The sequence below is a fragment of the Xenopus tropicalis genome, chromosome 6, assembly GCF_000004195.4.
Source record: "Xenopus tropicalis strain Nigerian chromosome 6, UCB_Xtro_10.0, whole genome shotgun sequence".
NCBI lineage: Eukaryota > Metazoa > Chordata > Amphibia > Anura > Pipidae > Xenopus > Xenopus tropicalis.
The window spans coordinates 22,948,976-22,961,686 of NC_030682.2; the positions used below are offsets into that span (position 1 = coordinate 22,948,976).

The following is a 12,711-nucleotide window of genomic DNA, read 5'->3' on the forward strand; positions in this document are numbered from 1 at the left end:
TGGGCATTAAAATGCGAGACATGGAGTTTGTCAGCGGTTATTGGCTGTGTGTGCCTGCTTCTGGGCAAATTCAGTGCTTACAGGTGCAGGCACAACTAAAAGATTTTTTAAGTGTAGGGGCCGATTGTCTGCCTGCACTTATCCTCGGGCTGACAATCACCCCTGTGTGCCCATCATAATATCTGTATAAACAAACCTTAAGCTGCAGCCTTATTAATGCTTTGAGATAAGGAGCAGAGTGTTGTGCACTGGTAACATATTTTACCAGCTTCTATGCAAACAGTGACTCAGCAGTGAGACAGTGCTAAGCTAAAAGTAGTGTCCTATTCTTTAAAGAGGACCTGTCACCCTAAGAAATAATTCAAAATTCTTTTCTATTGCATTTGTTAAGCAAAATAAACTTCACTTACATTATATAAGTAATATAAATCTAGATCCTGTCCTGTAATTCCAGGACTGAAGGAAACATCAAATAGGCAGGTGCCATTTTGTTGACACTGTTATTAAGGCAAGCTTTGTATCACCCCAAAATCTTGTATATGTGCCAGAATGGGGGACCAGATGCCCAGGTCCCTGTACTGGCTGCACAATTAGATGGTTAGGAGGGAGGGGAAAGAGAGAGCTGAATTGAAAGTTAAAGTACTTGTCTGCTCCGCCTCTATGCCTAAGGCATAGAGGGCGGGGCAGGCAATATATGATTGACAGCTGGGATTTTTATATGCCTTTATAATGGGTTTGGATGTGTTAATATAAAAATGAATTTGGGTTTCTTGTTTAATTTAAAAAGGACTTTTATTATATTTATGTCTGGGTGACCGGTCCACTTTAATGCAAGAACATTTGTATTTTGTAATAAAAACATGTTCAGCACAACCCCTATTCAGTGAGCTTATGTTGAAAAAGTATATGTCCCTTTAAACTATGGGCTGTCCCATGCTGTACTCATTATAACATGGTGCATACATGGTTCTAAATCATACTTAGTCTGGGTCTCATGAGTAAATGGCTAAGGAACTGGCCTAAACAGAAGCATTTCTGGGTGTAAGCCTTAGGATTTTCCATGATTCCGTTTCAGTTTATATCAGTTTATATAGCTCTGCCCCTTCTGTCACTAAGCATTTGTGTAATAGTTACCCTGCTTTGCATTTATTTGTACAGTCTTCGCTGACACCTAGAACACTGGAATGTGCTGAAAAAATTTCTACTATCCAGTATGGGATCTGTTATCTGGAGTGCTTGGGGTTTTACAGATAAGGGGTCTTTCCCTCATTTTGGGTGCCATTTGTTAAAGGAACAGTAACACCAAAAAATGAAAGAGCTTTCAAGTAATAAAAATATAATGTACTGTTGCCCTGCACTGGTAAAACTGGTGTGTTTGCTACAGTAACACTAATATAGTTTGTATAAATAAGCTGCTGTGTAGCCCCGGGGGCAGCCATTTAAGCTGGGAAAAAGTAGAAAAGGCACAGGTTACATAGCAGATAACAGATAAGTTCTGTCAAATACAATAGTGTGTTATCTGCTATGTGCCTGTGCCTTTTCTCCTTTGAATGGCTGCCTCCATGGCTACATTGCAGCTTATTTATATAAATTATAGTAGACTTTCTGAAGTAAACACACAACTTTTACCAGTGCAGGGCAGCAGCACATTATATTTTAGTTACTTTTATACACTTTCATTTTTTGGTGTTACTGTTCCTTTACGACTAAGTTTTGCCACCAATATGGATTCATGCAGCTTATCAGCAAGTACAAGCTGCTGATTTCTTAAGCTGGCCATAGACGTTAAGATTTTGAAAAGATCTTTTTGTTATTGTAGGACCAAGCTTATATTGAAACGAATCATCTAAAAGTACAATTTGTCCATAAAGGAAAATGAAACAATAAGCTAGGGAAACTGCCTACGTAGTCCTACAGACAATGGGCAAATTTAATTGTTGGTGAAAATTTTTAAACCTGCACAATTGATGTATGATCGTTTGGTGTCCACTAACCCTACGATAATTTGATAGATTTGTCTGATTGCGCTGCAATTGGTTGTTAGAGAGAAAAATGTGTATGTCCAGCTTTACAGAGAAAAAGGATATCTGTTGGATACTAAGAATTGTTTGCTTAAATAAATCTCTATGGGACCTGTTATCCAGAATGCTTGGGACCTGGGGTTTTCCAGATAAGGGATCTTTCCGTAATTTGGATCTCCATACCATAAGTCTGCTAAAAATAATTTAAACATTAAATAAACCCAGTAGGATTGTTTAACCTCCAGTAAGGATTAATTATACCTTGGGATCAAGTACAAGGTATTGGTTTAATATTACAGAGAAGGGAAATATTTTTGTGAAAATATGAATTAACATTTACAAAGCTCCAACATATTCCGCAGCGCTGTACAATAAGTGGGTTTCATACATTGGACATACAGAGTAACATATAAAGCAGAGCCCTGCCCAAAAGAGCTAACAATCTACAAATTATTTCCTTAAAATAGGATCTATGGGAGATAGTCTTCCTGCCATTAGGAACTTTCTGGGTAACTGGTCCCATACCTGGATAATAGATCCCTTTTCAGTAGTGAATCTTCAGTGCTACCAAAGAAATGTCTTTATGATGGTGTATATAAAATCATATTTTATAATTGAAGGTTGTGTATGTATTTCTGCTAATTGTGTCTATGTTCGCATACCAACACGAATACCAGCAAAAGCTAAAGCAAGTAGAGGGTGATTGTTGCAATAAGTATATATGGTAAGCCATTTGCATTTCATCTTAGTAAAGCACAGTCAGGATGGTATAGAGACAACGGGTACAGCTTTGGGCATAACACCATAGTGCCGGCACAGCCGCATATCTAAGGCCAGAAGCACAGGGGGCCTTGCTTGCTGTGCTTGGTCTCAGTCTCCTGCATTTTCTTCAGGGGAGATGTCATTATTCAGTGCATTCACCATGTATCATTGTGTGTGTGTGTGTGTACTACTATTGTAAAGTTGCAAATTGCCAGCTGTAGGTACATTAAGGCCACTAACACATTAGGAGTTTAGTTACCCTGTGATTAATCTCCTCTGGCTGCTGCCACTAATCTCCTCAATGCTTTCCTGCATGTTGCTGGTAGAAATACATATGCATTACTTCCGATTGCTCTGCTCAGATCAGAAACCTCAAGTGACCTTTTTTTGTGTCTTTCTTATTTCCTGAACAGAGCAACCTCATTACAGTTCTGTTTTCCTTCTAAACATATCTCTCTCCTATCTCTGTCCATACACTTACTGAAACTGACCAGCAGATGGCGGTGTTACTACATTTATTAACAGTTAATAAAAAGTTTAGTAAACTTTAATAGCTCTGAAACTAAAAAAAGCAAAAAAAAATCAAAATAGCCAAAAATTCTTAGAAAGGTGCCATGAGCAATGTTACCTTTATTTGTGTTAAAAAATGAACCCAGGTAACAAACATTTATGGATATTAGATCACATCTGTATATAATCTTAGTACTGTCCAGGTATTGTAGCCCCTGGCTGACTGCTGGCCTACAGGAGGCTCTGCTTGGAGTAAAACTGTGTCTCTGGGCTTCCAAAACTTGCCTCCAAGCCAGACATTTAGAAATGGGCGCCTACTTTGAAGCCACTGGGAGCAACATCAGAGGGGGTGGTGAACAACAGGTTGCACGGGAGCTACAGTTTGGGGAATCACTGTCCTAAACCCTGAGCCATTGCTCAAGCTAGTGTTTAAACCTAATGTAGGGGCCTGCCTGACACGTTTATTCCTGTAGTGCACCACATACAAATTACATTGTATATAACATTCTGGATTAGTAAATATGTACCAACAATAATGTGCTCAACTGTTCTAAGCTAGTAGCAAGTATTCAATGTCTTCCTATGATATGGATGTCGGTTTAACGGTGACCAAATAACTCTGCAGAATTTGCTTGCTTTCCACAAACCATATTGGGCCGTTCTCTGGTATAGGGATGGAATGTGAATATATGAACGAAATACATTACTTAATTGGAGTCTGCTAGTTATGCAGCATTTTGTAATCATTTTATAACCATGGTTGGGGTCCATACAATCACAGCTCCAGACAAAGGCCTCGGATGGCCATTTCATCCTTAAAATGGAGGTTGTGTGCAGCTCAGAATACCTCTTCCTCCTCCCTTTCCCTAAGATACATTTTTCTGATACAGTGTATAATCATCTGCCTCTATGTGCAATGTGCAAAGTACTGACTAATATTAGTTCTCACTTGCATCATCTCATTTCATTCTGGTTCCACCTGTGTTAGTATATGAAAAATGTTATTTTCCATAAATTGTTGATTATGATCACTGTGGCTTGTTTGATTTAGAAAACCCTTGCTGTCTGTACTGGCTAACTGACTGCATTTCTACGAGTGTACCCACCTAGTGTAGAAAACAGTTTGCTGATCAGTATTCATAGTCCTGGGACTCTTCTTCAGATGCTGTGTGCTGCTGTACTAATGCAATGCATTTTATTTCTAGCATTTACAGCCGAACAATACCAGCAACATCAACAACAATTGGCACTAATGCAGAAACAGCAGCTTGCTCAAATCCATCAGCAGCAGGCAAATAATAACTCTTCTGCCAACGCATCACAGGTACTTTTTTTTTTTTTTACTATGTGCCACTGTTTATGGGAATACTGAACAAATTCACTTCTAAAAAGTATATTTTAGGAAATTGAAGGGAATGGAGCAGCATTATTATATGTAGGCTGCATCTGGTCCTCCAAAAGGGTGGTAGAGCGAGTAGTACTATCAATTGTTCACCCTTTACATATTTTATCTACTGCAATTTCAGAACTGCACCCCATGTAGTGATTTCAGCACTGCTGCTTTTGGTGCTTATTGCAAGCCTGCTACTGCCCACAATCAGATGTAGGTTTTTTTTTTTTATATTCTATATAGCACTGCTTATGTACGCAGCACTCTGTGTATACATACATATGCAATATCTACAAGGAAAGCTGGAACACCTGGGTGCGATCAGCCAATAATCCATTATCCAAAACATACCATACTTTGATGAACTCATAGGTGCTTTAAAATATGTATTGTTTAGTTCAATGTTTGCCTGGATTTCAAGCTTTTTTTCAAGGTGAAATGCGCAGTATAACATTCTTCTATAATCCCTAAAAATAGTAAAAAACCAAATTAGTAATGTCATGACCTCATCAGAGTGAGCCCACAACCAGTATGTTAAGGGAAACAAAAAAGCACAACTTACAGCATTTGATAGTGACAGAATATACAAAATGTTTTCCCCATCCCAATTGCCTGTACCTCTAGTGGGGGAAGCAATTTTTGAGGTATAGGTGCCCTTTAACTGGGATCCAGATAGAACGCTATTTTCACTTTTGGCTGTGGTAAGCTCGTAAAAGAGTTTGAGAAACCCTTTTTTATAATAACGATAAATCACAAGTGGCAGCTGCATGACAGTTAGTGCATAGGCATCTAGCTTTTATAATTGTTTTAGAACTATTTTTTTTATGTTTTTATATGCATACAAAGGGTTTTATTTCAAAGACATTAGATTCTGCAAGCGCTCAATTTGCTGCTACAGCTTTGATGACGTCAGAACAGCTGTTGGCCTTCAAAATGAAGGATGACGTAGTCCTTGGAATTGGAGTGAATGGCATCCTTCAATCCTCAGGTGGGTGGCGTTCTAGTAATCTACATGTAACTGAGCAACTGGACTTGTTACTGCTTGCACAGTTGGCAGTTTATTACAAATATTAGTCATACAAATATCCTGTGCTCATTAGGTGAATGGACAGCAGGAAGTACAGCTACAAACTCTAGGTTGTGCCTGTGTGTATAATAAATTTCCATGTGAAACCCCACTCTTATTGGGGGGCACAATTAAACTCTTAAGTTTACAAATATATTCTTTTCAAATTTTCTCTTGTAAAAGTTTTAAAAATTGGTCCTAAAAAATCAAATAGGAATTGATTTTCTCATTAACTGCTGTTTAAACATGTTCTGTTTCTTTTAGGTTTTTAATTGCACTTTATTTGCTTTACCCCGCAGGAGTATACAAGGGCTTACACCTCAGTAGTAATACACCCGCAGCACTTGTACATACAAGTCAAACATCATCAACTGGTTCAGCCTTGCTACAGCCTTCCAATATTACACAGACTGCTAGTTCCCACAGCGCTCTGAGTCACCAAGGAACTGCTGTCAATTCTGCAACAACTCAGGTCCTGATTGGGAATAGCATCCGATTGACTGTACCCTCCTCCGTTGCCACTGTAAACTCTATTAACACCCTCAATGCACGCCATTTACCTAGGACTTTAAGTGCTGTTCCTTCGTCTGCCTTAAAGCTGGCTGCAGCAGCAGCAGCAAATTGTCAGGTACCCAAGATTCCAGCAGCATCTTCTGTGGATGCAGTACCAAGGTAAGAGAGGATGGGCTGTCATATTATTTTTTTAATAGAATATTGATCTAACCAATGACTGTGTTATGTGGAGCCTTTAAGGGGACCTGCCATGTTAGTTCAGCAAAATACATTTTATTTACACTACATAAATTATATAAATCCTGTTTCTCTCTGTCTTGCAAGTACACAATCAGGCCAGCACCATTTTGTAATCAGTTATTAAGACAAGCCCTGCATCTTCCAAAAATCTTGTCACAATCTGGCACCTGATGCCCATGTACGAGATAGATAAATGCAATGATATCTAGGAAGTGTTGAATGGAAAGTGAAAGTTATTCCCTGTGAGGACAGTCAATATATGATTGGACAGCTCAGATCTTTAAATACATTTATAGCAGGTATGTGTGTTATATGTATTAAAAAAAATGGTGTTTCATGTTTAATTTGCAAAGGACTTTTTTATGTGTTGGTGACTGGTCCCCTTTAAACATAATCCTCAAAATGAAGTGGTGGAAGCCTTTCATTTATTCATTTGTGCATTCCTTCCCTGCAAACTCAGTTGTTTATTTGTTGGTGCCTAATTGACCACACATTTTATGTGTCACATCTGCTTTGTGACTGCTCACACAGAATAGAGGAATATCCATCAAATTCTTACATTAAACATGGTGTGGGAAAAATGGGTTTCTGGACAGCCCCTGTATGGGCATAAGCCATCACAGAACTTGTTCAGATGTAGTTTAGGCTTGATGGAAAATCCCATGAACTGCAATACCTGCCAGCAGGTTCTCCATGAGAGCTGATCATTAACTCCAGTTTATTAGTGGTTATTTGAGTTCAACTTTGCTCACCACTTGGGTTGGCCAAGCAAAGATCTTGTGCTGGCCCTTTCTTACCAAGCAGATCATGTATCCTGCTCTGTTATCCCATCTTCCATTCTGAAACCATGATTTGGATGTGGAACCAATGTGTACCTTTTTTAATCGTACCTTTTGGGTACCACTAACTAGCTTTAACATGTGACATGGGGTTGCAATATTATCCCAGACAAAGACCAAAGGTCTTTGTCTGGGGTAATATTGCAACCCCATGTCACATGTTAAAGCTTATAGATGCTTAGTTAGTGCTACCCAAAAGGTAGTTTGCAGGCTACCAGAGAAACAGCTGTGGAGTGTTGGTCACAAAATAACTATTATTTAGCTCATTGTTTAGATTTATTTAAAAACAAGTAGGGTTGAAGACCCAGGTGCTCATCAGTGTTTAACATTCAGTTTTGGTGCCCGGAGTCATTAAATCATGATTGCATATGCCACTTGGCCAATGGTTAATTATATTTGTAAGTTCACATTTTTCTTGTTTGAGCTTACCTGCATCCTACCACTTTAGTTGCCAAGATTTGATGGTGTAACTTTGGGTAAAGCTGTGAATGCCAATATTGTAAAAAAAAAAAAAAAAAAAAAAAAGCACAGGTGTAACCGCAACAGGGCTTGAACTTATCTGAAAACAGGAGCGAGTTTCATTAAAAAAAATAAATACAATTCAGAATTTTAAGTTAGGGAGTGGCAGAAGCTATAGGCCCCATTGGGCCCTGACATTACCGCCTACCCTGGAATGTGCTTCCTGACACTGCTCTGCTCTGGCACAGCAACGCCATTCCCCAGAACGCAAGTGCCTAAGGCACTCACTCTAAAGGTGGCCATAAGCAGGCAGGGAATCTCCGCAAAGGGAAATATAAAATGTGTTCTATTGCAAAAGTGTAACTTGTGAAAATAAAATGCTTAAAATTTGCCTGGTTTCTTTTTCTTTAGGGAAAACCATGAAACAGAAAAGCCAGCATTGAACAGTATAACAGACAACACAGTAGCTATGGAGGTGACGTAGTTTCCACAGGAATGGGACTGCAGCCTTTGGAACTTGTCTAGGTGCTATGCATCGGTAGCATTATGAATGCAAGGGATGGTGGGAAGCAGCACACTGCGTTTCCGTGGCAGCTGTGGGGACTCAACAGCAATGCACATCTCTCATGCTTTGATTTTATTTTTTTTTGTACTGTTAATTGCTGTATTCATAATTTACAGATGTTTATTTCTTTCCTATTATCTGTACAGTACTGCATATTTGTAATACCCTTGTATATATGTTACTTGAATACAGAACTGTTCATTTGTGATGCTTTGCACTGGGGGGGGAGGGGAAACGGGAAACAAACTGCAACAAAGTAAGAGTGTGAGGTTGTATAGCGATGAGAAGTGTCATCACATCATATGCATGGTGCGGAACCTGCTGTTTTATCTATTTATTGTGCCGTGTTTACAGTTTTTTGTACACTGTACCTTCATTGGTTCCTGTGCTGTAGTAAATGTGTTAGGTAGCTGTGGACTCCTTGGTATTTTGTAAATGGTATAACATAACTTGGTTCCTCGCTGGGCCCCTGAGTTTTCTGTGTATCGTGAAAAAAAAATGGTGACATACATACAGAAATTTGAGAAATGGCAACATTTATAAGTGGAGAATGTACAATGTAATAGGGATCTTCTGTTCTAATATCACAAGTTACAAGATAATAATGAAGTCTCTTGAATCTTCCCATTCACCTGTACATCACGTGGGTGGTTTCTGGTACTTCAGGCACTTAGGTTTTGTTGCTGCTTTACAAACAAAAACCCGTCCTGCCCCATTTCCTCCTACACCAAAAAAGTGTTAAATCAAGTATGCAAATGGAGTCCATACAACTGGAGTTTTTTTTTTTTTTTTTTATGTTGTCTGCCCTTTTTTAAAAAAAATGGAAAAAAAAAAACCTCTAAAAATTATTTTTTTATCGTGTAACTGTTAAAGACTTCATTCTTTACTTGTTCTTAAGAAAGGGATATAAGGGAGAAGAATGCAGTAATTGCTGTACGTGTATCATCATTCCAGTTTCAGAAACAGCCAGTTTTTTGGGTTTCTTTTTTTTTCTTTTCCTTTTTACAACTCTCCAGAAGGCTGAAAGGCCAGAACCACAACTATCGGGTGCCTTCCTTTGGAAATATTTGACTTCTCTTCTGTGAAGAGAGTGGTACATTACAGACTACTAATGTTATGTCAGTACCGAAGTCTGAATGACCGCACCAATGGCATACATTATTATCCTTGAGGTTTTTAATCCCGCCTGGAAAGAAATTGTGACTGAAATCTCACAAAATAAACCCAGGGCATTACATGTTGACAAACAATACGTGGTGATGTTTCTTTTTTTCTGTACTGATTTCAGCTCTGAGTTCATTGTCAAGTTTATTTAATGTTCTGCACTTGTTTTCCTAAATGAAAGGAAGGAGAAGCTCCCACTAAATTAAGGAAAAAAAATTAAAGGAAATAAAACAGATCACTGACTTCCGTGTTTGGCTGTTACACACTCTCATCAGCTTTATCAGATTGACCAATCACTTGCTGTTGCCTTGTTTCTCTCCACTGTGAAAGGTTTTGGCAAATGTGTGTTTTTTTTGTGCTTTCAACAGTTTGTCACCTACCGTTCTACTGTAAATGGCAAAAAGCCTTTAGGGCAATGGCGCACACAGCATTTTGTCTTCAACATTGCTCTTAAGGAGGAGCGTAGTGGCCCTTGATGCTGCTAAAGCATTTAGAGCAGCGCCTCTCCCTGTCCTTGGATCTCTAATAGGCAGAACCTTTTCCATTCTTTGTAACTGAATCAGGAAAGGACGGTGTGATGGCCACCGTGGGTAAAATGCCACTGCTATAGGCCTTAGGTTTAATTAAGAAGTATCTGTTAAAATCATACATTATGCTTCCTGCAGTGGTTCTTCAGTATGATGATCATCCTACTTACTGTAAAGCCTGAGCCACTTGGTGGGCAAAGGGAAGGGTTTGTTATGCATAGCTTCTCTTTAAACAAACTGCCCTCATTCCTGGGCAGGGGAAGTACAGGTTAAAAACATTATCTGGTAATGCTTTACAACAGAAAGGAATGAGAGTATTTTTTTTTATTTAAAGATTTGGAAGACCCCATTTGCAACGCAAGCCTATATATTGTGTTTGTGTTGCACATGTGTATATAGGCATATACCTCCCCTTTAATGTATCTTTTCATCCATATTGCCACCTTCAGGCTGAACAAAATTAAAAATGATTTAAAATTAAGTAGCTATGGACTTTTTACATATAAATATGATATACCTTCTGTTTATGTATGCTTTAGTCCTTTCACTGCAAAGCACACTTACATACTGGCGTATGTTTTAGTGCAGATAGAGATTTCTGTCTGCAGAGGCAGCATGTTGGTCATGTGATGCGACTGTCACAGGACCGGCCCCCAAGCAGCAGATGCAATTGTGTTGCGTCTGCAGCTTCTCCTGTTTCTTCGTGCCCCGCCCCCCCATACCTGCATCCATCCTGCTCCAGAACAGGTAAGTGGCCTTTATTTGCACTATTACACACACACACACACACATACATACACACGCAGCAAACATTTTAGCACACACTCATATACAGACACTGTCACACTACTTTTAGATTTGTATACACAAATGCATACATAGAAAGATGTCTGCCTATTTTGAAGTCATCAGAATATGTACATTCCAAAAATATATGGTTTTCTGGGGGGGCCCTGTACAGTTAGGGGCGGTCTTACAGCGTATAAAATGCAGTTGGGGGTTCTGTTTGCAGAAGCTGAGTTGGCAGGAGAGAATATCCATATGCACTACTTTTATTTGGGGTCCGTACATAACCACATACTTGGTATATCTATGCATATTGGCTATCAAACAGATTAGTATACCTGTAGTGTTTAGGGCGATGTGTCATTGTATTTAAAAAAAAAAACAAACTGCAAGATAAATAAGCAACATTTTTAGGCGATTTTCAGAAATGCTGTAAAAACCGCTAACTTTAGGAAAGCTTTGCTGTTTGGTAGTTTTGGATAGAAAGAAATATTCAGCCATTTTGGATTTGTCTGTACTTACCAAACTTTTACCACACTCAACTGATGTGGGTTTATTAATTAGGTAAATGTAAGCCATGAAATTAGTGTGCACAAGGTATATTGTGGGGTCTCTAAGTGCCATGTACTTTTGGCATCAAAATGTTCAGTGGACCCCTGGTGTTCATATTTACGATGTTTTATCTTGGAACGTAAAGGAACAATAACACCAAAAAATGAAAGCTTTAAAGTAATAAAAATTTAATGCACTGTTGCCCTGCCCTGGTAAAACTGGTGTGTTTGCTACAGTAAAGCTGGCCATACACGTGGCGATCTCACGATGTTTCGTACGACCGTCGGTCGCACGAAACATCGTCAGATCCGCCACACACCATTCAGGGCTGAATCGGCAGGTAAGGAGGTAGAAACAATAGGATTTCTACCTCCTTCTGCCGATTCAGCTCTGAAGGGAGAATTTTGGTCAGGCGCCCGATCAAAATTTTCTAACTTGGCCAATCGGCGAGCCGACCGATTTCAGCAGCTTCCTGCGATATCGGTCGGCTCGCTGACATGCCATACACGCACCGATTATCGTACGAAACGAGGTTTCGTACGATAATATCGGTGCGTGTATGGCCACCTTAACACTACTATAATTTATATAATAAGCTGCTGTGTAGCCCCGGGGCAGCCATTCAAGCTGGAAAAGAGGAGAAAAGGCACAGGTTACATAGCAGATAACAGATAAGCTCTGTAGAATACAATGGTGTTTTATCTGCTATGTGCCTTTTCTCCTTTGAATGGCTGCCTCCATGGCTACATAGCAGCTTATTTATATAAATTATAGTAGACTTTCTGAAGTAAACACACAACTTTTACCAGTGCAGGGCAGCAGCACATTATATTTTAGTTACTTTTATACACTTTCATTTTTTGGTGTTACTGTTCCTTTAATGAAATGTGGGAGATAAGATGCTGCAAAGTGGAAGCTTTGAGGTGGTTTTTGGAAATTTCATAAAAATTGCCAACTTTAGGAAAGCTTGGTACTTTGGAGTAGAAAGACACGGGTACCCATTTTGAATTCAGGGGAGTGTGTACTTTCCTAAATATATGGCTTTCAGGGATGAGAGTACTTTTTTGTAGTGTTATCCCACACAAAATGATTAAAATATTTTGATCTTGCAGACGCTGAAATGATAGATCATATGGGGATGTTTTAATTTTGGGCCCCTACATGCACATTGGGCATCAAACTATTCAGTGGACCCCTGGCGTTTCACAAATTTTGAAAGCATTGCAACTTGGTAGTTTAGAGTAGACAGTTGGTTTTGCCTATTCTGGATTCCCCAGAATCTGTTCTTTCCAAAAATGTTTGGTTTTCTGGGATAAA

The 12,711-nt window shown here is 39.1% G+C and overlaps 1 protein-coding gene across 4 annotated transcripts in view; it reads left to right on the top strand.

The window, feature by feature from the left end:
• Positions 1-9,764, top strand: part of epc1 (enhancer of polycomb homolog 1) — a 46,506-nt gene extending 36,742 nt beyond the window's left edge. For 2 of the 4 annotated variants that reach the window (XM_031903137.1, XM_031903135.1), the window contains exons 11-14: positions 4,499-4,617; positions 5,530-5,671; positions 6,049-6,421; positions 8,212-9,764. In XM_031903137.1, coding sequence (XP_031758997.1) covers positions 4,499-4,617; positions 5,530-5,671; positions 6,049-6,421; positions 8,212-8,284 — 707 coding nt within the window. In that variant the 3' untranslated portion in view covers positions 8,285-9,764. 4 annotated transcript variants of the gene reach the window in all.
• The last annotated feature ends 2,947 nt before the right edge of the window (positions 9,765-12,711 follow it).